The sequence below is a fragment of the Aotus nancymaae genome, unplaced genomic scaffold (assembly GCF_030222135.1).
Source record: "Aotus nancymaae isolate 86718 unplaced genomic scaffold, 86718_ANA_hifiasm-v0.15.2.pri h1tg000018l, whole genome shotgun sequence".
NCBI lineage: Eukaryota > Metazoa > Chordata > Mammalia > Primates > Aotidae > Aotus > Aotus nancymaae.
The window spans coordinates 25176282-25203407 of record NW_026988430.1 but is presented as its reverse complement, the minus strand read 5'-3'; the positions used below and the strand labels follow the sequence as shown (position 1 = coordinate 25203407).

Here is a 27126-nt window from a genome sequence, read left to right as displayed (position 1 = left end):
TGGAGTTTATGACCTAAGGATATCAGAGTCATTAACACTTTTCAGCAGCGTTGTATGACCTGAAATGCTTGTTATTAAAGGTAAGGCAAAATGTAACACACCTTTGGAAGCCTATAAGGGGACTTTAGTTTGGAAAACTTCCTTCAGTATCACAGTGAACTAAAGTAAAAATTCTGACAATAGTAAGGCGGAAACAATTGCTTCGTTAAACAGCAAAGATTGATACCCAAGCACTAGGCATTTGTTTGCTGTTGTAAAATGTGATTTCCCAAAAGGATGCTGCTTGCCATCTGCATTTTGAAAAGTAAAGGAAAAATCCTTGAGGTGGGGAGAAATATCTTATTCCTCTGTTATGTTTGAAGTTTTTGTAGGGGGCTGTTTAATTCTGAGGAAGCTGAATAGTCATTAGCTTAAGGGAGCCTTTTAGTGATTTAGCTGAGAAAAGTCTGTGATTCCATTCCTTAATTTTGACAGCTAAGTCTGTTTTCACTAGCATATATCGAGGGAATAGTACCATCCAGAACTGAATATTCTTGGTGTTTTTCCCACTAGTTCCCTTTCTTGGAGTAAGTTAGAGTAGCGTGCACATATGTGTGTACGCGCATGCAGACGCTCCTGAGTCCTATTGAATTAGATTTTCTCGCCCAAGCACTTATGAGCTGAGAAACTTCAGGCTTCCCTCATAAAGTTTATGCTCCTCTCCTCCACCCCCCACCAGTCTCATCTTTTTTGGAGAGTAACGTACACTGTCACTTATCTTGAGTTTCCTAGGAAAGGAAACCCCCCCGCCGTGCTGTTTCTGGAGGGACAAGTTTTGCTATAAAATCAAGGTAGTACATGCCTGTAATCCCAGCTACTGGAAAGGCTGAGGCAGGAGGATCATTTGAGCCCGTGAGTTCAAGACCAGCCTGGATAACCTAGTGAGACCTTGTCTCAATTGGAAGAAAAGAAGGTGTTGTGGGGAGAATAACTCCATTTACTCCCTAGAAATTTGCCATAAGTTTGTATATGGGTGTATGGTTTTCTTTTTTCCTTGTTTTTCCTTTTTGCTTACTGTCCATTATTTTATTGTATGTAATCTTCCATCTCAGTTAGGTTAAATAGCATGATTACTCCCAGGTTGCAGATAAGTAAACCATGGCTAAGAATGATTAGTGACCAGTTCAAAGTCATGTAATTGCTGGTAGGTGAGTTTTGTTTAGAATTCAGGTGTTTCTTGACACCCTTCTTATACCATCTTGTTGATTTTGAGAAGAGCTTCTTAGTATCAGTAAATTAAAAAATTTTAACAAACTATACTAAGAAGCTGTTAGTATAGAGCTTCTTAGTATAGTTTGTTAAAATTTTTTCAAATGTTTTATTTTGAAATAAAGACTTAATTTTTTTAAGTGGAATGTAGAGTTTCTGCATCTCTTTTACTCAGTTTTCCCCATTAATAATAACAACATTTTATACACCCATACTACATTTTTTAAACTAGGAACGAGATATTAGTACAATATGATTAACTAAACTGTAGACGTTATTCTAATTTCACTAATTTTTACATTACTTTTAGGGGTGGGGTGTGGGTAGTGTATATTACTGTGAACTCTTTATTTTTTTTTTTTGAGATGGAGTTTCGCTCTTGTTACCCAGGCTGGAGTGCAATGGCGCGATCTCGGCTCACCGCAACCTCCGCCTCCCAGGTTCAGGCAATTCTCCTGCCTCAGCCTCCTGAGTAGCTGGGATTACAGGCATGCGCCACCGTGCCCAGCTAATTTTTTGTGTTAGTAGAGATGGGGTTTCACCATGTTGACCAGGATGGTCTCGATCTCTTGACCTCGTGATCCACCCGCCTCGGCCTCCCAAAGTGCTGGGATTACAGGCTTGAGCCACCGCGCCCGGCCGTGAACTCTTATCACATGCTTTTAGGGGTGGGGGGTGGGTAGTGTATATTACTGTAAACTTTTATCACATGCTTTTAGGGGTGGGGGTGGGTAGTGTATATTACTGTAAACTCTTATCACATGCTTTTAGGGGTTGGGGGTGGGTAGTGTATATTACTGTAAACTTTTATCACATGCTTTTAGGGGGTGGGGGTGGGTAGTGTATATTACTGTAAACTTTTATCACATGCTTTTAGGGGGTGGGGGTGGGTGGTGTATATTACTGTAAACTCTTATCACATGCTTTTAGGGGGTGGGGGTGGGTAGTGTATATTACTGTAAACTCTTATCACATGCTTTTAGGGGGTGGGGGTGGGTAGTGTATATTACTGTAAACTCTTATCACATGCTTTTAGGGGGTGGGGGTGGGTGGTGTATATTACTGTAAACTCTTATCACATGCTTTTAGGGGGTGGGGGTGGGTAGTGTATATTACTGTAAACTCTTATCACATGCTTTTAGGGGTGGGGGGGGTGGGCAGTGTATATTACTGTAAACTTTTATCACATGCTTTTAGGGGGTGGGGGTGGGTAGTGTATATTACTGTGAACTCTTATCACATGCTTTTAGGGGGTGGGGGTGGGTAGTGTATATTACTGTGAACTCTTATCACATGTGTCAGTTTGATAACCATGGCCAGTGTCCAGACATAGACTTGTTCTATCACCACAAAAAAACCCCTTAACGTTCAGACTCTCACCCCAGCCCTAATCCCTGGCAGCTGGTCTCTATTACTATAATTGTGTCATTTTTAGAATGTATAAATTACACTCATGTAGCATGTAACCTCTTAAGATTGTTTTTTAGCATGCATAATACAGCATTCTTCCAAGTTGTTACATGTATCCATAGTTTGTTCTTTTTTATGGCCAAGTAATAGTTTACTGTATGCATGTACCATAATTTCTCCATTCGCCCTTTGAAGAACATTTTTCTCCTATTTAAAGTTTTGAGGTAATTATAAATTCATATGCAGTTGTGAGAAATTACAGTGACCGGGTGTGGTGGCTCATGCCTGTAATGCCAACACTTTGGAAGGCCATGATGGAAGGATCACTTGAGGATAGGAGTTCAAGACCAGCCTGGTCAATATAGTGGGACTCCATCTCTATTTAAAAATATATATTTTTAAAGAAATTATAGAGTGAGCTCTTCCTGTAAGTGACCTGAGATGATCTCTATTCAGTTCACCCAGAAAACCCCCAAAATCATACAAAGCAAGAGATTCAAATCTTCATGTTTACTTTAAGAACACCCATGTAAGTACCCAGGCCATCAAAGGTACGCATATCCAAATGGCCACCAAGTACTTGAAAGATATCTCTTTATAGAAGCAATGTGTGCCATTCTGTATTATTGTAATGGAGTTGGTAGGTGTGCCTAAGCCAAACAGAAGGGCTGGGCACAGGATGACAGGTGGTCCAAAAGTGCTGAATTTGTGCTGTACATGCTTAAAAAGGCAGAGTAATGCTGACCCTAAGGGTTTAGATGCAGATTTTCTGGTTATTGAGCATGTCCAGGTGAACAGAGCCCCAGGATATGTTGCCATACTTACAGAGTTCAGGGCAGATTAACCCATACATAAACTCCCCTGCTACACATTGAAATAATCCTTACTGAAAAAGAGTAAATTGTTCCTAAACCAGAAGAGAGGGTTGCATGGAAGAAAAAGATATCCCAGAATAAATTGGAGAAAACAAAAATTTATAGCCTGGAAATAAATTTGGCATGGAATAAATGCAAATAAAAATTAAAAAAAAAAAAAAGATTCTGTCCTCCTGGGTAGCCACACCCACATTTCTTCCTTCCATATGTTTATATATATACATTTTTTTTTTTAAATAGAGATAGGGTCTCACTATGTTGCACAGCCTGTCTCAAACTCCTGGCCTCAAGTGATCCTCCCATCTCGGCCTCCCAAAGTGCTGGGATTGCAGGCATGAGCCACTGAACCTGGCCCCGATCCCCTATATTTTTAAATGATGAATTTGTTTATACTTCCTTGCCCTCTTTCCTAGTTTTCATCCTATCTGGTGACTAGCTTCTCTTCCCACAGTATCATCTAAATCTCCCATCCTAACACTTGTCGGTTAGGTCTAATTCATTCCCCTAAGCAGCACCCCAGACTCTAAAGTCATTCGGATCCATACCGTTCATCATCCTAAGTTCCCATTATGCTATTAATCTGATCTGAGCTAAGTATCAAGGAAGAAAGAAATCTGGTTGAGCCAGCACTAATGCGTGATGGGATGATGGTCCTTTAGTCTCCTAAGAGGGGTTAATAAAGCACTTCTCCCCGAACCCCAGTTTGTATTGTATTTCATTCAGAAAATATGTTTATCCTATAAGGGTGAAGTTATATCTCTGTAAGTAGGTAAGTCTCACCTGAAAGATAACTTGTCCCCCATGAAGCGGTGTATGTTCCACACCATATACCAAAAGTGAATGTGTAGCCCCTTCACTTTAATTAAGCAGGACAGGTGACTCTTCTGCCCTTGGTGTATCTAATTTGGACTGGATTCCTGAGTGGCTGATGTTAGACATGTCACATAAGCAATTAGCAGTTGGAAGGTTGAGGCCCAAGGAAAGTCTCTTACCCACTAGGAGCCATACAAAATGAGACCCAGAGTCCTAGCTATATTTAATAAACTTTTGATACTTTGTTAAAGGCTGGGATGCAGGTAGGGGTGGGGAGGTGTGGATATTAAGAGCCCAGAGACAGGAAAAGTTTCTTCTCCATCCTTTAAAGAGCAGCTGTAATGCCCAGGGTCTAGGTGTGATCAGTCCATGACTCCCCACCAATGCCAGCCTTGGCAGTTTGAGCTGTTGTTGAGGAAGGCAACATTTCCTTACTAGTAAACATAAAAATGAACCTCCAGCTGGAGGAACTTCAAATATTGTTACAAAAATATGGAAAAATACAAGATAGTATTTTGGGGGAGTATTTGGGGACTACCTCTCCTTAGTCTGGGAGTTAACTCCCTTAAGCTGTTGTTTCTCTTTTTAGATTCCTCTTCTCTTCCTTTTCTGAACCCACATATTCTCCCACTAGAATTTTCCACAACATTGGCAGTAGAGAAGGCTGTAGAGAAGGAGGTACAAGAATTGCTTCAGGCTGGGCACGGCGGGCGGCTCATGCCTGTAATCCCGGCACTCTTTAGGAGGCTGAGGCGGGTGGATCACCTGAGGTCAGAAGTTCGAGACCAGCCTGGCCAACATGGCAAAACCCAGTCTCTACTAAAAATGCAAAAAAAAAATTAGCCAGGTTGGTGGCACACATCTGTAATCCCTGCTACTCAGGAGACTGAGGCAGGAGAATTGCTTGAATCCAGGAGGTAAAGGTTGCAGTGAACTAAGATCATGCCACTGCACTCCAGCCTGGGTGACAGATCAAGAAACTGCCTCAAAAATAAATAAATAAATAAATAAATAAGAATTGCTTCAATAGGGAGTTTGAAAGTCAGGGAAATGCCTAAAGATGCAACTTGGACCAAAGTAGAGAGCTGTTTTCTATATATACAAGTTTTAGAGTGAGCTGACACCTGTAATCCCAGCACTTTGGGAGGCCAAGGTGGGCAAATCACTAAGGTGGTTAGGAGTTTGAAGGCAGCCTGGCCAATATGATGAAACCTCATAGTTTCACCATATTGAAACTCTATTAAAAATACAAAAATTAGCCGGGCGTGGTGGTAGGTGCCTATAGGGAGGCTGAGTCAGAAGAATCGCTTGAACCTGGGAAGCAGAGGTTGCAGTGAGCCAAGATTGCACCACTGCACTCCAGCCTGGGTGACAGAGCAAGGCTCTGTCTAAAAATGAAAGAGAGAGAGAGAGAGTGAGAGAAAGGGAAGAAGGGAGGGAGGAAGGAAGGAAGAAAGACACCAGCCATATTCTTAAGTTAGTTGTTTTGTTTTGTTTACATTTATTAGAATTGTCTTCCTGACTACTATCAAGCAGCAGTTTTGGGAATACCTTGGTGACTGAATATTAAAGCTGTAAATCAATAGAATATCTTCTGATATTTCTTTGTTTGGTTTGTTTTTTTGCATTTTAAATTTTAGTTTAACTTTTTAGGTTGTTAGTTTTTTAGGAAATTCAGGGTTGACCAAAATCTTCTTGATCTTTTATCCACAGATAGTCTTACCTTTTGTACTATGTTAAATTGTCCTTAGTCTCTAATAAAAAAATAAAGAGGTAAAATAGTCTAAAATCTCATGGTGCTATATCATTCAAGACAATTTTTGTTGACCTGCCCTAATTAACAAGAGGAATGATGTCAGCAATATAAAGTATGTATCTATTAAATCTTCTGGTTTTAGAGTGCGTTTTGCATTCTTATATTATTGATAATTATATTCTGCCTAATCTAATACAATTAGGAGTCTAAATCTGGGTTTAAATTTTGTCCTTACTGACTCACAAAGTGAAATTCTCAATATTCACCATTAAGATCTTTTTAATATTTTTTTTTTTTTTTTTTGGAGACGGAGTTTCGCTCTTGTTACCCAGGCTGGAGTGCAATGGCGCGATCTCGGCTCACCGCAACCTCCGCCTCCTGGGTTTGGGCAATTCTCCTGCCTCAGCCTCCTGAGTAGCTGGGATTACAGGCACGCGCCACCGTGCCCAGCTAATTTTTTGTATTTTTAGTAGAGACGGGGTTTCAGCATGTTGAGCAGGATGGTCTCGATCTCTTGACCTCGTGATCCACCCGCCTTGGCCTCCCAAAGTGCTGGGATTACAGGTGTGAGCTACCGCGCCTGGCCAGATCTTTCTAATATTAATGAAATAAAAGATGAAGCTGTTGACCTGAATCGAGGTTGGCTTATAGTAACTGTCTTTTCGTGTTCTTGGCTTCCCTCTTGGGGTGTATACTCTCCTCATTATAATACAGAAAGGACAAATACCTTGGACCTACCTAGCTTACGAGGTTTTATTTTACTTTATCGATTGTACATCCTCTTGAAGTTGGGGCTTAGTTGAGATTTAGCCATCCTCTTGTCAGACTGAGAAACTGAGGCAGGCAGCCAAAATGACCATCAACAAGTTCAGGGCTTTAGCCTTTCCTTTTTCATTTAAAAATAATCTCTATAACTCTTAGCAAAGCATTAGAGCAGCTGTTCCCTCTGCAGTCAGAGGCTTTGATGGTTTTAGTATGAATTATTTCCTAATCTCATAGATCCTCATGGAATGGAGGTAGAAGCACAGCACAACTTGACATTGATTAAATTGAAATTCTAAAACCCACAATACTGATTAACATAATCTCTTTGTTTGGCTACTCCACTGATAAAAGTTTCTTTCCCACTGTGTCAAAAATTTTCTTGAACTGAGTGCTTGGATACCTTTAGAGTTAATGCCAACCTCTAATCTTCCATCTCCTTTTTCTCCTAACAGCTGTCACTGAAGTGTAGAGCTCCTGAAGTCTCTCAATACATCTATCAGGTCTACGACAGCATTTTGAAAAACTAACAAGACTGGTCCAGTACCCTCCAATCATGCTGTGATCAGTGCAAGCCTAGAACTCTTGACTGGAAGAAATTGTATTGCTGTGTAGAATCTGAACCCAAACACACTGAGGCCACCCAGCAAGGTAGTAACTAGTCTAACCCGTGCTAACGTTAGGGCACAACCTGTTGGATAGTTTAGCTTCCTGTGAACATTCGTAACCACTGCTTTCATCACCTCCCACCTCTCGCCACCTGCTGCTGCTATCTGTCCTTACTTGTGGGCTTCTCCATGCTGCGCCAATGGCTGGCTTTTTCTACACCCTCTTTTGAGTGTAGTTTGGTATTCTGTAATTGAGAGCTCATTTCAAAAGCAGAAAAAGACAACAAATATTAAAGCAAGGAAAAGTGTCCCTGAAACACTGCACTTTATTGTTTTATACTTTTGTACGTATGAGAAATCAAGGGAGAAGTGGAACCGGAGAAAGCATTGAAATGACTGTCATTAACTACACAGTCCTAGAGGCAGAGATGCAGTTACCTGCCCCAGCTTTTGAGAGGTTCTCTTATCTGTGCTAGCCTTATCCCTGGTCATTTGGATTTTCAGTTTGCTTTTTTTTCCCCTCCAAAACGCTTTGCCTTGGCCAAGCCTTCATGCTTCCCCCTTTCCATATTATAATCTCATTTGATTGCTCTGCACTTGGGAACGGTGATCTTCTTGAATGATGTTTCAGGGCGCAAAAACTATAGAGCCTGTCAGCACCAAGGCTGAGAGAAGTTACACCTTACTACTTACTTTTCCCCTGTGCAAACCTGCTAATCACACTGATTCAGGAATTGGAGTAGAAATGGGGAACAGGAACCCAGATGCTGTCCCCTCACCCCTTTCCTGTATTTCTCAGGTCCAGTTCAAATCTAAAATCCTACTTTCAACACAGTTGAAACAGAGTAATAACTTATCCAACCCTCTTTTTCTACAAAGGAGAAAGATAAAAGGCAAAAAGGTTGCTGCCAAGACCTGTCAGCTGTGTAGTAGCAGAGCCGAGACAGTCTCCTAGGTCCCCATCTGTGTGCTTTTCACCACAGGACTGTCTCTTGTCATTTCTCCCCTAATGCCTTCTCCTGCCTTTCTCTGCCAACTTTTTGGCTCTTCACATATTCCATACTGATTTTGACGCCCTGTTTATTGGCATCAGGTGGCAGCTGAGTATCTTTTGAATTACTTGAAGGTAAATCCAGATGCCAGAATGAAGGAGCAGCTGATGTTTCCCCTATGCCCCTGGAGCCCCAGTTCTTGAGGCCAGCAGAATAGGGGCAGAGATGAAGTGAGCTTAGAGATGTTGCAGATGCTCTTTATCCCTTCAGCTCTCTGATCTGCTCTTTCTTCATGATACTTAGGCTGCAGGGTATATTAAGATCATCCTAGAGGTTCAGGCAGTTCCTGTCATCTCTGAAAAGACTGGGGGATATGAAATCTTTCCCCCACCCCCCTTAACACATTGGATATGATTTTTCAAAGAATGCTTCATGCCCAAAATACCAACCTGTTTAGCAATGTTACACTGATCTATGGGCACCTGTTGCATTACCTGGCATCCAGTATTCAGGGTCCATGACCAAAACTGCTCTTCTTAGACGCCGCTGCTTAAATCAGGGGCACTTCAGGGTCCACAGGCCTCATGTTGGACTGAGACCTAACTCACTGGACTCAGAAGAGGAATCGTGGAAAACAAGAGCAAAACTATCCCACAGACCTATCATGTCTGAAATAACCCTGCTTCACACCAGTTGCAAAGCTTGGGGGGAGTGGGTCCCCCAAAGCAGTTTCATAAACCTTGAGAATCCCCAAGAGAAAAATGTTTGGGGAGGGGGGGAAGGAAATATGTCCCTTGCACATTACCCCTCAAGCACATGGCAATAGGAAAGTGCATAGGATTGTACGTGGGAGGTGGGTAGTCAGATATGTGGGGTGGAAAAGCAGGTTGGTAAAATTCCCTTTTTGGGACTTCATTCATGGAGTCAGTGGATACAAGTAGTGAAGAAGATTCACACTGCAAATACAGTGTTCTCATCTCAAAGCAAACTATCATTCCAGAAGGAAGAGTGTGTCAGGGCAAGCAGACAACACAATTTCCTACCAGAATATGTCCCTCAACCCCCAAAACAAGGCTTCTCTCAGCCTCCCCACCTGTGATGGATAACAGCTCCTATTCTCAGCTGACCTGACTGAGCCAGCCCATGAACTCTTCACTCCTTGGGGAGGCTGCCTCCCATCACACCCCTGAGCAAAGTTAGGGAGGAATTCTACTTCCCATAAAAGTACCTCTCCTGAGAGGCAGAAACTGTCGCCTCCACCACGACTTCTGTCTTGGCTCATTCCAAGCTTGGCCAAATTGGGGAAGTGGGTGGAGGTTGCCGTGCATCCCCCCCTCCTCTGCCTAAGTGTGTCTTTATAACGTCAGCTGGCATCATACAAAGGGCAGGAGAAGCAAACACCCAGAACTCTTTTGCTGGTCAGAGATTCCCTGAGTGTCTGTCCTCACCCAAGCCTGCTCTGTGTGTCTGTGTTGTGAAGCTTGAGACTTTGGAAAGAAATGGGAAGGGGGGGGCGTGGGAAATGTTGCCACAAGAATGCTTCTCATTCTTCTGTTCTTGTTGGGTCCTGTTTTGGGGGAGGGTGGCGGTTGGGGGAAAACGTGACCTTGTGTCTTCGTCAATAAACTCATTTACACAAAATGAAGTTTGTGATATGTACTTTTTTTCCCAGAACTGACATGCTAGGCGAAAACACAGCTGGCCAGAGAGGGACAGAACATTCATAACCACTCTGTTAAAACTTTTCTTTGTGACTGCCCCAGCCCTCCTAGGGATTCAGCCAGATGAAATTAAGAGTGACTTGAGGAAGAGTCACATACCTCCTGGAGGCTCCTTTTGAGCAAACCCCAAACCACTGCTGCCACTACAGGCATCTCTGCAGGCAGGGAGTGCTCAGAGGAGTCGATCTGTCTTTCCTGGCAGTACCCCTGCTGGGGCGCCAGGCAGATGGTCCCAGGGGCAGCAGCCAGAGCCACAGGGCCTTTTTCTGGCTTGTCAGTTGGCATCCAGCCAGCAGGGCCCAGGGCCAGAGGAGTGCAGCAGAGCTTCTCATTTATTACCCAGGATGTCTCAATCATCTCTCAACTTAGAAAAGTCTCTCAAACTGGCCTCAGGGCCTGCATATCCCCAAGCAAATGGAATTAATGCTGCCTAAAAACAAGCTTCCCTGGGAGTTCCAAGAGGCCTGCGTTTGTGTTGCTGGGGGCATGTGACCCAGACGTTGTCAACACAGGAGGCCCCTATACCTAGGTTCTGATAAGCTGACAGCTGCTGAGCTCTCCCGGTGCCTGGAAAGGGGGAAGAGGCTGGAGTGAGGGATCTAACACCAAGATACCCCAGACAAGTCCCTGAACCTGTCTCGCCACTAGAGTGCGTGTAGATAAAGCCCTCTGCACAGTATTAGGACTTAGTAGGTGCTCAGCAACTGTAGCTGCCTTTATTACTTGGATGTCCAGACTCCATGAGCGAACTGCCTTTGGCAGCTAGGAACTTTCTGGTTGTCTCCATGTTGCCGTCTTTGGAAAAACACTTGGGGAGAGTGGGGTCAAACTAGGGTCACCAGTTAAGAATGGTGTTAATTTGGGCAAAGAAAGTCCTCAAGGAGAGGCTCTCAACTCGGGTGCACGTTAATGTCACCTGGAGAGCTTTCAAAAAAGACATGGTTCGGTTCACTCAGTCTGGGATGGGACCTGGGGGAATCAGCATGTTTGAAAACTCCCCAGGTGTTTTCTAACATGCAGCCAAGGTCAAGAATCACTGCCAGAGAGAAAGGCTCACACGTGTTCGCCTACTTCCTCTTCTATAGTAATACTCGTGTTCTTTGGCAGTTGAAAAAGGGTTAAAGTACTTCCATATGTACAATACCTGCTTATTCCCTTATCTCATGAATTTAATTCCACCTCCAGTTTACAGATGAGATGCGGCAGAGAAACGTCTTCTGACTCCCTGTCTGTGTCCTTAGAACTACACAATAGCTTCCTCCTTCATCCACTGAAGATTCCGTAATAGGCTCTCCTACCTCTGCTCTCAGCCACATCCCACCTTGCTAAGCCCCCAGGATACCAGTATGGTTCAGGGCACACTGGTCCCAGACTTGCACCTGAGATTGCTCTGTAGTTCTCTGTCTCTAGAGTAGCAACTAGAAACACAGATCTCAGGTACATTGTTTCTGAAGTCAGAAAACAGCTGAGGACTCGCAGGTTTGGGCTTTCTACTCCCACTTCATGCATTAATGCTTTTTCTGGTTTTGCTTAGACCCAGATTCTTTTTTCCTGCCACCCCCAGCTCCAGGAGACAAGAGCCTGTTTATTTTAATACCTGGTATGGCACTTGGAAAAGATCACACCTCCCCCGTGGTTACCCATTTCTATCTCCTGAACACTAATCCTAGAATCCCAACCAGCCCCCAGACATGTTATTAGCCACAAGGATGTTTCTTGAAAAGTTTCCGAGTTGGCTCCAAACTTACCATCTCAGTTTCTCATTTAGCTTTTGCCCTGCCGTGCTTGATGCTGCCAACAAAGCGAAGGCTAATTTGGGGGTTGGTTAGACCCAGATTCTCAGCTGGAAAAGTGCTTGCAAGGGCTTAGTTTCCAAGAGTATCATTTTGAGACAAGACTGCCATCTCTGGGATCATTTCTCAATGCTCTGGGGCTGGGATCATTCTACTCATCCCACTTCTCCCACCAGGTAGATGTTAGAGGATGATGTTCAAGTCTGGCCTCTGGCTTTCCCTCCCTTGTTTCATTTACTCTTCACTTATGGTCGGAGACCCCAGGATCTGGCCGAACAGCCTCTGAAAGCTCAGTGGGATTGTGAAAGCTCAGTGGGATCCTGAGCTATGATGACACAGGGGCAGAGGTAGGCAGGTTTTGGTCTTCGATGTTTCTGTTCCACTTCACGTCTGGGCCTTAGCTACTGCAGGCAGGCCCATGTGTCTGCTCCCTGAGTTTGCACCTCACCCAACAGCCATCCTCAGCTGAGCCAGAGCCACCTGAGGCTCAAGGTCAGATTGAAGTACAGGATCTTTCACACGTTCCCACCAAAGTGCTCCTGATGATAGGGGAGGGTGAACAGGCCCCTAAGGGTGCATGTTCTTAGGCCAAAGTGACTCTCAGCAAACTAAGATGACAACTGTATCCTAATTTCAGGCAAATCTTTCTTCTACTTTATGTAGCTAAAATCGCTGTTTGCTTTTTTAAATAAAAATAAGTCTTTAAATGACCTTCCATTGAAAGCCAGTATGAGGCCCTGTAATTAATCCATGGCTTTGTGTTCCCCTAGTACAGTGGCACTATCACGGTTCACTGTAGCCTTGACCTCTCAGGCACAAGTGATCCTCCCAGGTAGCTGAGACTACAAGTGTGCACCACCACGCCCAGCTGTTTTTGTATGTTTTTAAAAGATGAGGTTTCACCATGTTGCCCAGACTGGTTTTGAACTCCTTGGCTCAAGCGATCTGCCCTCCTTGACCTCCCAAAGTGCTGGGATTATAGATGTGAGCCACTGCACCCAGTGTATTTTTATTTCTTACTTCTAGTCCACCTTGAGCTGGAATGAAACCGGAATGGAGGATTACAGCCTGGGGCAGTAGACATAAAGCCTGGGATCCTCGGGCAGGGTGAGGATTAGAGATTTTCAGATACAATGAAGGGATAGGTGATGCAGTCAAAAGGCTCTTAGCGACCCCATGTGATCCCACAGGGCCAGTTAAAATCTGATTTATTCCCCAAAAGTGGTGCTCCAGGAGGAAGCCAAATTCATCCCAGCCCTGTACTCGCTTCTAGCTGCTGCCCTGGTCCTTCTCATACCCCCACCCCACCCTCTGGGAGCCTACCTAGAATAAACGGAACCGCTGTACCAGAGTGTTGCTCATCCTCCCCTAGGATGCCCAAGTGTCCCTAAAAATGGCAAAAAAAAAAAAAATAAAGCCCACACGCTGAGACTTCCTACATGCCAGGCATTGTGTCAAGGACTTTATACACCTCAGCTCATTTACACCCTGTCAACAACAGTGAGGGACAACTAATCACACTCCATTTAATAAATGAGACTATACGGTTCAGAGACTTCAAGTTACTTGCCTCAGTCACAATAGTAAGTGGCAGAGCCGAGATTTAAATCCAGCTCTGCCTGATTCTGAAGCCCAGGCTCATACCCATTCTCCTGTGTGTCTGAACAGGAGAGGGAAGGGAGGAATTGGGTAGGTGCCCAAAATGGTCAGAGGGTGGAGGAAAACAGTTCTGGGTGGAAGTCAGAGCACACAGTAATAGGGGGTCATAGTGAAGGATGCAGGGTCCCAGGGTAAAAACACTTAGGATATCTCTCAAGCTCCCGCTCTTCCTCCTGCCCTGGAGGCTCTAAAATGCAACGTGACCACGGTGCTTCCCGTGGATGATTTTCCATCCAGCACAGGGCTGGATCCAAACTCCTCATCCTGTCAATCAGGGTCTTTGTGACCAACTTCTTGGCCTCTTCACTCACCATGCTTCCAGCCTCATGGACCCCTGCCTGGTTCCCAGACTCACTTCTCAAGCTTGTGTAATTGCTCTTGACTTCTATTAGCTTTCTTCTGTTACAGTCTCCTTCCACCCAGCCCCCAAAATCTACTTCTTTCAAGGTTGCTTCCTTGAAAGTTGCCTCCTGCGAAGCTTCAGTGACTCCTCTAATGAGTTGTCCCACTTCCTCTGCCGTCCGCAGCACCTTGACTTTGCACACAGCACATTTTAATGTTGTGTGTCTACTTTTGGTCTCACATTGGACTGTGAGCCACATACCAATCTCATCAGCGACTGCTCAGCTAGGGACTCTCAATCTGTATTCACGTTTTCCATGTAAGTGAGACAAGCCTCTCAGCCTCAGCTATCACATCTGTAAAGTGAGGGAACAATCTACCCCGTAGAATTGTGAGGATTCAATCTGAGGATGCATGCAAAGCTCATAGCACATTGGCTATCAATGATGACATTGATTATGACATGACATTGATCATCAAAGTTTAGACAATGATGACTGTTTTAGAATAAATACATGGGTGATTTTGCCCTCAATCCTGACAAATGCTGGCATCTCCCATTCTGGAGAGAAGAGGCCTATGGCAGTTTTAGGGGTGTGGAGGTCACACATTGGCAGGGGAGACCTTGCTTTGTGCCAGCCAGGTCTGCCTTTCACTGCTGCAGTGAAGGGTGACAGTGATCACCCTTCACTCAGCCCTTCAGGAGGGCAGAAGAGCAGAGCCTGGATGTCTCTAGCACACCGTGCAGGGCACACAGGGGCCTGGTGACTAACAGGCCTGTGCAAGAGGCATATGAGGGCAAGAGTCGGAATGAAGCAAAAGCCTTGAGGGCTTTCCCACGCCTTTCTTCAGCTCTTCCAGGTTAGCGCTAAATTCTCGAAGGGAGAGTCTGGAGGAGTGTGAAGGTCGAGACCAGGGATTAAAAAATTCGTTCAGGGCCAACCAAGTGAATATGTCAGTCTCAGGGACCCAGCGGAATGCCAGCCCGCACTCCCCCCCATCCTCCTTCCAGCGCGAGCGGGCGGCGCGCTCCGGAGGGAGAGCTGGGGCTGGAGGTTCCTACCCCCTCGGCGGCCCGCATCTGCCCCCGCGCGCCTGCCCTGAGCCCGCCCCAACTGGGCAGCCGGGGGCGTCCCCACTTCTCTCCCCCCGGGCGGGGGAGCCGGGGGGGCAGCGCCGGAGCCCGGGGGGAGCGCAGCCCCGCCGACCGGCCGGCCAGGGCAGGGGGCAGCTAGGACGGCCCCGGGTAAGCGGCGGGAGGAGGGGAAGCGGTCAGGGGCGGAGAGGGACCGGGGCAGGGGCAGGGGCAGGGCTGGGGAGGGTCGGCCCGGGGGCGGGGGAGGAGGAGACGGCCGGGCCAGGGGCGTCCGGGACTAGGAGGGGGCCGGCGAGCGGGCGGGGAAGCGGTGCGGGGCCGCCACGTGAGAGCTGGAGCTGGGGGTGGGGGTGCCTGCTTCTGCATCCCCCCAAACTCCTACCAATCAGGTCATGGGGAGCGCAGCTTCCTCTGTCGCCCCCTAACCCACCCCCACGCGAACGTGGTTGGAACAAACAGCTGTCAGACTTGTGACCCGGCCCTCGGGATCCGCGAAGCCCCCACTCTCAGTCTTGGGCAGCGACCCAGGTGTCCAGGCGCAGGGAAGGGGACGGAACCAGGCTTTGGCCCCTGTGCGTGTCTCTGATCTCTTGTATCTCTTGCCGGGCGGTCTCTTGCCGGGCGCTGTCTGCAGACTCACTGCAGAGCGCAGGCCTTGGGGAGAAAGCAGCTCAGGGGCCTGGGCCCTGCTTCTTGGGACAGCTCCCTCCCTTCCCTACCCGGGCAAGGATGTTGGATTCATATACTCTTAGATTTAGGACCTCTGCCTGGGAAGAAGGAGGGGCCACCGATCGCTTCTGAGTTGGGGACAGGGCCACACTTGGGCCTGGTGAGTTCCAGTAGGCTGGCCCCAGCCTAGGGGCCTCCTGTGCCCCTTCCCTATTTCCTGAGTAGTGCCCCTTTTGCATTTCCCTGCCACTCCCCAGAAAGGGCTGGTTTCTGGGCGGGGAGTGTGGTGTCCGGGACAATCTGCAGGTAGGGTAGGGTACATCCTAGAAACCTCTGAGCTGCCACACCCAGAGAGAGGCCAGGACTCTTCTTGCATTCCTTGCCCTCTCTTCCTCCCCTAGGCCTCCCCCCTCCCCACCTGCCTGTGCTGGTTATATAATTAACCCAGCTGAATCTCTCTGCCATGCTGGTGGTGTCCAGGGATGCCTAAGGGGCCTTGGGGCCTGGAGGGACACATGGGGAGGAGGGATAGGTACTTTTCCCTAGTTGGGAGCCCACATAAGTGTATAAACACCTGTTGGGGAAGGGACAGTGCATGGGGCAGGAAGGAGTTCAGGGTCCTAGTCTTAGGCTATGAGGTCTTCACTTCCCTAAGTCATTGGGGTTTTTTGTTTGAGGGTTTTTTTTTAACCCTTCAATAAAATGAGAAGAATCTCATACACATGCACTGCATGCACATGAGCCCATGCAACAGTAGCTAGCAACCCCTCCTGGGATTGCCAGGAGGTGCCACTGAAATTGTGGGAAATGCAGATGAATGAATGACCCCTGCCCATAGCAGTGGCCACTGTTTATTGAACACCTACTCTGGGCTAGGCACTGGGGTTTACATGCACATCTCATAACACTCTATTAAGTTTCTTGCCCAAGGTCACATTTCTGGTGAATGGCAGAGCTAGCAATCAAGCCCTGGTGGTTCTCACTCCACATCCTGACCTTTATTTATTATGCTGTGTGCACACACATACCCCATGGAGTGAGTCCTCTGAACCAGGATAACCTGGGGGACATTCAGCTGTGGATTACGCATATGTGGAAAGGACAGGCATCCGCAGGAAAGGATGCACCCGTGCAGAAAAGCATGGCCTTGACAGAATCCAGCGAGCCCACCTGCCCTGGACCCAGTTAGCAGGTGCTGATGTCGCCCTCCTGGGAAACCAGACGGGAGGTCTCAGGCATGTAACAGCCTCTCTGGTCACCATCACCAACAAAAGAAGAAAGGTTCTCTCCTTTTCCCGGCTAAGAGATTTACTTGGATTTTCTTGGAAATAGGGGCTATTGACCTCATTTTACCTATATGCAGAAGCATGGCTTCAGTTGAGAAGATGATTTGCTCACTCACCTGCAGCAAGGACACATCAGAGCTGAGATTTATACCCAAGCCCTAAAGTCACTGAAACTGAGCAGGCGAGGAGTTAATGAATTCATATCAAGGCCCAACCCCCTAGCAACACTTTCCTGGGCACCTGCTATGTGCCAGGCCCTCTGGGCTCCAGGGGATACCAGAGAATCAGCCCCAGACCTTGGCCTGTACTCATTCACCGGTTAGAATCACTGAGCTTGGCTGGGTGCAGTGGCTCACACCTGTAATCCCGGCACTTTGTGAGGCTGAGGTGGATAGATTACCCAAGGTCAGGACTTTGAGGCCAACATGGCGAAACCCTGTCTCTTCTAAAAATACCAAAATTAGCCAGGCATGGTGGCAGGTGCCTGTAATCCCAGCTACTTGGGAGACTGAGGCAGGAAAATGCCTTGAACCCGGGAGGTGGAGGCTGCAGTGAGCTGAGATCACACCACTGTACTCCAGCCTGGGCAACAGAATGAGACTATGTCTCAAAAAAAAAAAAAAAAAAAAAAGAATCACTGAACTTGAAAGTTGCAAGAAGTACTGCGACATCGTAGAAAAGAGTAGCTGCCCTTCGGCTTGTGACTGGGCACATGTCTTACTCCTAAGCTTCTCTCTAAAGTGGGAATAACAGTACCTATCCCTTAGACATGTCATATTGACCAAGGATAACAGTATGGGCATGCCAGCAGAGTGAGTGGTCAGCAGTGTTTCACCCCAGAGGCAAGGTGGTCATCTAGTGCAGAATTATCAACTGGGGGCATTTAGAAATGGCGGGGGGAATTTTTGGTCATCCTGGTGACTGGAGGGTGCTGCTGGCAATGACCTCTTGGGAGCCATGGAAGGCAAATGTCCTTCTATGTGTGGGCAGTCCTGCACAATCGAGTTCTCTCCCCACAAAATGTCAGGAGTGCTGGCACTGAGACACCCTTGCCCAGTCTCACCCATTCAGGGTGACACAGACTCAGAGGTATCACATCTCGTCCCAGGCTCTGTGGGGAAGCAAGGATCGAACCAAGTCCAGTGCCCTTCCCACTCTGCTCTGCAGTCTGTCGGTTGGAGTTGGACCTGGAGAAGAGTCAGGTCATAGTATAAGTGAAGAAAGATTGAGTCCTGCTACTGGAATGCAGGGAAAAATGGAGGAGGAGGGATGGAGAGGTTTTGGATAGGTGGCCATAGGGGTTCTGGGAAAGGGAAGGCATTCGAAGTGGCAGTAACAGCTTCAGCAAAGTCCCAGAGGTGGAAAAGTGCAGGACATGTCCAGGGATAAGCCGGTGCACTAAGCCCACCTCTTGTCCCCACAGTCCAGGTGGAGGCCGCAGAGGGCCCAGGGCAAGCAGAGGCAGCAATGGTTGGTCCTGACGGTGGCTGAGCCCCCAGCCCCTGGAATATGCAGCCCTGGGGAGCCCCAGACAGCGGCAAGGACGAGGTGGCGGAGTGGGGCGGGAGGCATGGTCTCCACCTACCGGGTGGCCGTGCTGGGGGCGCGAGGTGTGGGCAAGAGTGCCATCGTGCGCCAGTTCTTGTACAACGAGTTCAGCGAGGTCTGCGTGCCCACCACCGCCCGCCGCCTCTACCTGCCTGCTGTTGTCATGAACGGCCACGTGCACGACCTCCAGATCCTCGACTTTCCACCCATCAGCGCCTTCCCTGTCAACACGCTGCAGGTAGGAGGACCCTGGGGGGCATGGGGTTAGTGGGGAAATGGATGGGTAGGGGAGAGGCTGGATTCCAGCTTGCCGTAGCTCAGGCCCTATTGCTGGGGCCCCATTGCTGAGTTTGAGAGTTCCACACTGCAACTTGGGCCACCCTGCTTAAAGCTGTTCCAGGAATCCATTCATTGGTGTGCTAGTTTATTCAACAAATATTTGATGGTCATTTCATTGTGCCAGGCCCTGCAGTGGGCACTGCTGCAGAATGGTGAGCAAAAAAGATACGGAATTTGCTTTCGAGAAACTCATAGTCTGGTAAGAAAAGGCTAACAGGCAATTATATGGTGTGATAAGTGCTATGCGTGGAGGAGCAGGGGGCTGGGGCAGCCCTTAAGGGGGTATCTAGGCCACCCAAATGTGTTGGGGTGGGGTTGGGGTCACAGCAGGTGATGTCTCAATTAAGTAGGTTTTAGGCAGGTAAGAGGTGGTAGAGAAAAGGACAGGGAACACTAGGCTGCCAGTGAGTATTCTGGGCTGTGCCTGTCATAGCCTTACTCCACGTCCTCTGGAGGAGGGACAGCACCAGAATAGACAGGGCCCTGGGAAGGGTGTGTTCTCAGACTCTGGAGACCCCAGTCAGGTATCTTGCCCAAGGCCCTTTTCTCTTAAATGATGCTCTGCCCCTGACCTCAGGACCTGCCTGCTGGGAACCCTCCCTGCGGGTTTAGATTTAAATGCCCCCAGGGTCCTTGCTTACTGTGTTCCTTCCCCACTGCCTGCTGGAACCAGGTCCTCTTGCTCGCTCGATCTCTGACTTAAGAGGGAGTGGAGAGAAAAAGGAAGCTGAGCTCTAAGACATGTTTGTCACTGAAGGAAGCCTCTGACCAGAGTGTGCAGAGCTCTTCCAGGAAGGACAGGCACAGTGGTGGAGACCCAGAAGGCAGGAGACAAGGCTCGTCCAGGTGTAACTGAGCAAATCAAGCAGTCTCTCAGTCTGAGACCCTGGGCTGGGAGCTGGCAGGCAGCTCCGTGCTCAGCACTGTCAATACGCTCAGCCCTGGCCTAACCTGCCGGAGACACCTTTTCTCCCATCCCAGGCACCTGGGGTCAGCAGCAAAGACAGAAGCCTGATCCTGCATCTGCCCTGGTAGCAGTGAGGCTGAGCCTGTCAGGGCAGACGGTCTCGGGGCAGGGCCTTCTAGTTCTCTTCTAAAGGAGACTTTAACAATCACCTGATTGGACATTCAAATCTTGCTCCAAGCCTACACACTGAGATTTGTTTATTTCATCTTGCCCCCTTTACCCTGATTCCTGCGCCACTCTCTTTAACCATTCTTATAGTATTTTTTCTTTTCTTTTTTGAGATGGAGTCTCTTTCTGTCACCCAGGCTGGAGTGCAGTGGCGCAATCTCAGCTCACAGCAACCTCCACCTCTCAGGTTCAAGCAATTCTCCTGCCTCAGTCTCCCAAGTAGCTGGGATTATAGGCACTCACCACCACACCTGGCTAATTTTTGTATTTTTAGTAGAGATGGGGTTTCACTATGTTGGCCAGGTTGGTCTCAAACTCCTGACCTCAAGTGATCCGCCTGCCTTGGCCTCCCAAATTGCTGGGATTACAGCGCCTGGCGTCTTATCAGATTTTTATCCATACTTTCAGAGTTTCTTTACCCAAATAAGAAAATGCTTTCTTCCCTGCTTCTTACATAAAGAACAATAAAAAAAAAAAAAAAAAAAAACCAAGAATTACACTGTTCTGTTCTGTACCTTGATTTTTTTCTTTTATTTTTTCAAATTTTTTGTATATATGGGGACTTGCTGTGTTACCCAAGCTGGTCTTGAACTCCTGGCCTCAGGTGATCCTCCTGCTTTGGCCTCCCAAAGTGCTGGGATTACAAGTGTGAACCATCATGCTTGGCCCTGTACCTCAATTTTTTTAATTTGTTATGATAACCTGAAGATTTTTCCAGGTCATTATCTAGAGGACTTCCTTGTTTTTTCATGGCCACACCCTACTCCATTGAAGAGCTATACCTTGGAGTCCTTTCTTGTTGGACAAGTGGGTGGTATTCAGTCTCGTGCTGTTTCAAACAATGCCACAATGAATAGCCTTGTGATAAGTCATTTTGTACATAGGTAGGTATATCTATGGAATCAATTGCTGGAAATGGCACTGCTGGATCACAATGTCTGGAAATGGCATTGTGAATACAGAGCCTCTCAAGGCAGCTCATGCCTGTAATCCCAGTACTTTGGGAGGCTGAGGTAGGCAGATCGCTTGAGCTCAGGAGTTCAAGACCAGCCTGGGCAATATGGCAAAACCGTATCTCTACCAAAAATACAAAAAATTAGCTGGGCATGATGGTGCATGCCTGTGGTCCCAGCTACTTGGGAGGCTGAGGTGGGAGAATCGCTTGAACCCGGGAGATTGAGGCTGCAGTGAGCTGAGATAGCACCACTGCACTCCAACCTGGATGACAGAGTGAGGCCCTGTCTCAAAAAAAAAAAAAAAACGGGTGACTGTAACTGGAGTTTGAGGAGGGTGTTTCCAGATTCCCCTCCATAACAGTGGCATATGCTGTGCTCCTATGAGCCCATTTTCCTACAGTCTTGCCATCAGAGTGTATTGTCAAACTTTTGACAATACATTTAACAATCTGAGAGATGAGATATGATAGTCTCCAGTAGTCTTCATTTGCATCTTTGATCGTGAGTGAAACTGAGCATCTTTTCATAGGTTTAAGGGCCTTTGTGTTTCTTTTTTCAAGAACTATTGATTGATGTCCTTTGCCCATTTTTCTATTGGGTTGTTGGCTTTTTTCTTCTTGACTGACCCTGAGTTTTGGACTCTAGGATATCCAAGATTTCACTCCTGGAGCCCAGGTAAGGAACTTTCGGTAGAGAAATACTATAAAAAAAGGGATCCTTGAGGCACCAAAGATTAAGTATAAAACCTAAGAATCCTGATGGCCACCGTCTGAAAACAAAATAATGCGTTCTTCTCCAATGCCAGATGAGATCAAGCCCAGGAGAGTAGTGTTTCCTGGGTGTGAGCCTCTCCCTTCTAACAGAGAAGGAAGCTGAGATTATAAAGTGCTTGCAACCCACCAAAGGAGTTACCAGAGAATGCATGATTGAGACCCAGGTGGCTGAGCCTCTCTCAGGCCCCATGTCCCTGAAGCTGGACTCCCTTTCCATTGCTCCTTCTCTGTCTTGACACAGCTGCAAGATGGCCTTTTACAGTTTGGAACCCTGCTTCCTCCCTTCAATCAAGGGGGAAGGGACAAGCTAGCCAATCAGGGGCCTTCCTCCTGTCCTTTTTAGGAACCCCCAGAGAGGAGTGGGTGGGAGGAAGCCAGGAGGTCCCCTTGAGGATGCAGCATGTTGGAGTAGAGGTGGGGCTGACACCCTCAAAAGCTGGCAGCTCTCCAGCAGAGAGCTTGAAGAGACTGGAGCCTCTCATTCCTCCCACTTCTCACTGATCTCCACTTGTCCTGGGGGATTGGGGCAGCATCCATATACACACGCAGGTCCCAGGATCCTGAAGATCACTATGTCCAGCACAATGCAGTCTTCCTTGGCCTAAGCAACCAGTTCAGTTCCCTGTGGTTTTAGGTTTGTCCTCAGCATCCTCCCCCTGCACCAAAAATTTAAACCTCAGCACAAAGTAAAGATGCCACATCATCTCCCTAGGGAAATCCACTGCAGCATCTTCTAAGCCTTTGAGTTGGAAAGTGCTGTTTTGAAGTTAGACTGAACTCTGCACTACTGCCACCAAAGTTGTTTCCTTTTGATCCTTCTTGGAAGTGAAGAACTGTAGTGTTCCTTTGTGCCTGGCCCCTGCCCCACTCAATTCAGATGCTGAGACAGGAGACATACCTCCACCTTCTTCTAGTCTTTTACCTGGGCTTTGGTGGGAGAAGACTCTGGTTTCCTTTGTCCTTTGAGGCCTCCGTCCCCTCAACTTTAGGGACCTTCTTCTTTCCACACACTGGCTGCCTGAAGCTGCTCTTGGAGCTGCAACTGCTGGCATGTTGAGTCATGAATCTCTTAAGGAAACTTCTGTTTAGTGTAGTTGGCCTTTCTAGGAGTCTCTTCATCTTAGCTGTACCCCTCAATCCCTTGAGAAGTTGCCACAAACATTCAGGAAGTTCATCTCCCTAGAGCTGCCCTGGGGCCCTGCTCCACATCAGCCCATTATGCATCCAGTCTGAATCTTTTTCTCCTTAGGCCTTGTGTTTCTCAAGCCTGAGGGCAGAGAGGAGCATACAGAAGGGGCACATCGATAGCAATCTAAGGGCAGTGGCAGAGGCAGGAGTTGCATGGATCGCAGCTTGGGCCATGGAGAGCTCACCAGCAGTGCCATTAAGGAGCATCTGCTTTGAGCCAATAGTGCCAGACTCTCACTTTGGGGGAAGGAGGGAGTATATAAAAATGAGGATGGCCTGGCTGTGGCCCTCTTAGGAGCTCACAGAAGAAGTGGGGAACTGGAGGTGGAACAGCTCTAATGAAAGTGCAATTGAAAGATTGTTAGAACACAGGAGATGGAGGGAGTAGTCCTTCGCTTGCAGGAAGGATGAGAGATCAGGAAGGCTTCGTGGAGGTGGCAGCACTTCAGCTGAGCCTTGGAAGATAGAATTTTAATAGGTCCAACACCCCTCAGAGCTGGACTCTTAGAGGTACTTAATAAATGTACTTGTTGAACATGGCCTCAAGGGATGGATGAGGGGACAAAATGGAGCAAGGCAGAGCTAAGCTCCAGATGTGCACAAGACAGTGCAGTGACCCTGAAGGTCAAACAATGTGACCTGCTCCATCCTGGCTTGGGAGTGGGGAGGCTGCTGCACTGAGCTCCTCCATTCTCCCTAGGGCTGGTCTCCTGGGGATGGGCAGGTATGGAAGGCTTCAGGTACAGTGGCAGGTGAGAGCACTGCCCCTCTGATGGGAAGTGTCTGGGGGCTAGGGGAGCCCTCATGGCTGCTCTGACCCTGGTACGACTGGGGCTGTTGCAGGAATGGGCAGATGCCTGCTGCAGGGGACTCCGGAGCGTCCACGCCTACATCCTGGTCTACGACATCTGCTGCTTTGACAGCTTTGAGTACGTCAAGACCATCCGCCAGCAGATCCTGGAGACGAGGTAAGAGGCTGAAACACAGTCCATTGCCACCTCTGTGGATGCCCCAATGCTAGCCAGTCCCTAAGAAAAGGGGACAGTATGGGGATGCAGATAAAAATGTATGTGCTCTAAGATTCCCACACATACACTCAAACATGCATACATTGTGCTGTCCCCATTTCTGTTAACTCATTTTGGGACCCTGGCTGTGGGAGTGGCTAGAGTAGTTAAGAACAGGGCCTTCTGGAACAAGACTTCCAGGGCCACTCAGCTGCATGACTTGAAGCCAGTGATCATTTAAGCCTGTGTCCTCATCTGTCAAATGGGGATAACAGTAGTACCCACCTTTTAGATCAGTTGTGCTGATCAGAGAATATAACACCTCCAGGGCTTAGGACGGCGCCTGGAACAGAACATACAGTGGTGTAGTATTGGCCAGGCACAGCCTCCCCTGCTGGGAGTACAGCGGTTGTGAGACTGGCAGAGTTCTGAGCTTCCTGCCTCGCCCCGCAGGGTGATTGGCACCTCAGAGACGCCCATCATCATCGTGGGCAACAAGCGGGACCTGCAGCGCGGACGCGTGATCCCGCGCTGGAACGTGTCGCACCTGGTGCGCAAGACCTGGAAGTGCGGCTACGTGGAATGCTCGGCCAAGTACAACTGGCACATCCTGCTGCTCTTCAGCGAGCTGCTCAAGAGCGTCGGCTGCGCCCGTTGCAAGCACGTGCACGCTGCCCTGCGCTTCCAGGGCGCGCTGCGCCGCAACCGCTGCGCCATCATGTGACCCCTGCGCGTCCTGCAAGCTGCACCTGCACTGGCCGGGCGGAGGGCGGGGCCGTGCTGCGGCGGCTTCCCCGCGGCACTGCGGGGCCGGAGCGGGGAGCAGGAGGGAATGGAACTGTGACGGTCCCTGCCTGAGGCCCCTGCAGCCAGGCACCTCCCGGTGAGAGGCAGAGCGCGAGTAACTGCTCGGCCCGGCCCCTTGCCCCCGTGGCTTCCTGCGACAGCCGCCTTCAGTGCTGTATTTAGTGCAGTGCCCGGCCCGACCTGCGGGGGTGCCACAGCCTTTTGGGATCGGGGTGAGCGTGCAATGGGGGGTGGAGGTGGCGAGATGGCGCCTTGGCCGGGCCCCCACCTGTGTTCTCCAGAATGTATCTGTCTTTGCCCTTTCCCGTGTCTGTCCACCCAAGCGTCTGTGGGTCCTTACCTGTCTCACCCACCCTCCAGTCCCCCCGCCCCAGCTCCGCTCACAGGGCTCTCATTTCGTCCATTCCCTTGTCGCAGATCCTGGCAGCTTCTTTGTGAGGCCAAGCCTTCTGGCTGTCAGCACCACCGGCACAGGGCAGAGCGATGCGGGTTGCCCAAGGACCACGATCAAGGGGTCCGGGGGCCGAGGTCCCAGATCAGTGAGGGGAGAAAGTTGAGCTCTCCAGCTTCCAGGGAGACCTCCCCGCCCAGCAGCCCCCAGAGACACAACAACCTACCTTCCAGCCTTAACTCGATGGTCCTTCCCTGCCAGGTGCCCCTCACTCTTCCTGACCCCAAAGCCAGATCACCCCCTGGGTTAAAACTTTTTTTTTTTGACAGAGTGTGGAAAGGGGATACCCCAAAGGATAGCTTCTTTTCCATGACGCCAGGTTCCAGTCCTCTATTCTCTCCTGCATATTGCAATCTGCTCTGTCAGACTGGGGAATGTTGGGTTCTGGGCACTGGTCGTGGGCAGGATGGTGCCCAGAAAGGGGTCAGGTTGTGCCAGGGAAGATTCTGTTGCCCGTCTTACTCCCATCTGACTACCCCAGACTCTGCCTGCCTCAGATCTCAGACTACCCTGATTAATCTGGGGAGAACAGAGCCAGGGAAGGAGTCGTGGGGATGCCTGTGCTTGGGGGAGACACGCCTGCATCCTTACCCACAGATGGAGGCCCTCAGGATCTGACAACCTCTTGTCCCGACACCAGTCAGCCCTATGCCCTAACTCACTCTGCCCCATTTTCTCCGGCTGCCTGGCCGGGTTTCTACCTCTCGTCACCGGAGCTGATCACTGTCAGTTTTGTACCGATTTAGAAATAATAATGATGAAGAGTCTAGGAATGGCCTGAGGGATTGATGGTGGACTTGGAGGGAGGGAGAAGTGGTGCCCTGTCTTCTGCCCCACTGGCCAAAGAAAGCTGTCCCTGAGGCTGAGCCCTCAGCCCTGGCCTGGTGGAAGGACATCAGGGTCCCTTGTTCTAAGAGGGGCAAAGAGGACAACTCTGCTTTGGCCAACTTAGCCAAGGCTGCAGCACATAAACCAGAAAATCAGGTACCCCAGAGCGGTGATGGAGAGCAGTCTGGGGGAAGGGTTGTGGGTGGGGAATTTATAACCCACACGCATTGTAGGGGGAATCTATGATGCTTCTGCTTCCCCGGCTGATTCCTACTCTGTCCACCAAGTGGGGATAGCACAGCCCCACAGCAACTGCCCTGACCTTGGGCAGTCTCGTGTTCCTGGGTTCTAGTCCCTGCTGTGCTGCTGGACTTTGGGCAAAGCGACCTGCCCTCTGTGAGCCTCCCTCTGAAACAGAGGAGGTGGCTCCCCTTACCCACACTTTAGAGTGGCTGGGAGGGTAACAAAGAGGGCCTGCTCCTTTAGTCTTCTGCACCCTGCCCCCTGGTTCACCAGAGGGAGAGGATGAGGGATGGCAGCATCTCACATGCCTCATCACCCCCAACTCTGAGGCACCTGAGGTGGAGGGGGCAGGGCCTAGCCCTCTGGCTGCCCCCTGTGGGAGCCATTGGAATGTATACCCTGACAGGCCCTCTCCTGCCTCCACTTCAACCCAGGTCTTGGATTTCAGGTCCCTCCGCCCCCCATTCTGAGTCTCTGTCCTTCCCCTCCCACCCCCTCCCAGGGTTTCCCACCACAGGGTCTGGAAGTGTGTGTGATGCCCACTGAGTTGTTATCAGAAGTCAGATTAAAAATCAGGGAGTGTTTTCCCTTGTTTCTGTACCAAGGTGTTGGCTCCGTTCCTCACGGTGGGAGGGGAAGGGTCCCCACAGGGCTTGCCTGCTGAGCTCCGTGTGGAAGGAGGGTGAGAGTGTTGAGGTGGCTCCCAGTCCCAAAGCCCAGGTCAACAGGGAGACCACAGGCGAAGAGTTTGGGACTTATTGCCTTTCCACCTAACCCCAAACCCTCAAACTAATTCAAACTGTTCAGAAGGGAAGCAGAAC

The 27126-nt window shown here is 48.8% G+C and overlaps 2 protein-coding genes across 5 annotated transcripts in view; both read left to right on the top strand.

Moving 5' to 3' along the window:
• AP2B1 (adaptor related protein complex 2 subunit beta 1) overlaps positions 1 to 9452 on the top strand; it is a 132261-nt gene extending 122809 nt beyond the window's left edge. For 2 of the 3 annotated variants that reach the window (XM_064378465.1, XM_064378463.1), the window contains one exon: positions 7320 to 9452. In XM_064378465.1, the coding sequence (XP_064234535.1) occupies positions 7320 to 7394 (75 nt within the window). In that variant the 3' untranslated portion in view covers positions 7395 to 9452. The remainder of the gene's footprint in view (positions 1 to 7319) is intronic. The other variant, XM_064378464.1, reaches the window with a different exon arrangement.
• Positions 9453 to 14770: 5318 nt separating this feature from the next.
• On the top strand, positions 14771 to 26905 carry RASL10B (RAS like family 10 member B). 2 transcript variants are annotated; one of them, XM_012445531.2, is made up of 4 exons: positions 14771 to 14840; positions 18454 to 18816; positions 23813 to 23937; positions 24430 to 26905. In XM_012445531.2, exons 2-4 carry the CDS (start codon positions 18601 to 18603, stop codon positions 24698 to 24700), a joined length of 612 nt encoding a protein of 203 aa, XP_012300954.1. In that variant the 5' UTR covers positions 14771 to 14840; positions 18454 to 18600; the 3' UTR covers positions 24701 to 26905. The 2 variants fall into 2 exon arrangements, with proteins under 2 accessions (XP_012300954.1, XP_012300953.1); XM_012445530.3 differs by lacking the exon at positions 14771 to 14840 and having other exon boundaries at positions 17586 to 18816.
• Positions 26906 to 27126: the final 221 nt, after the last annotated feature.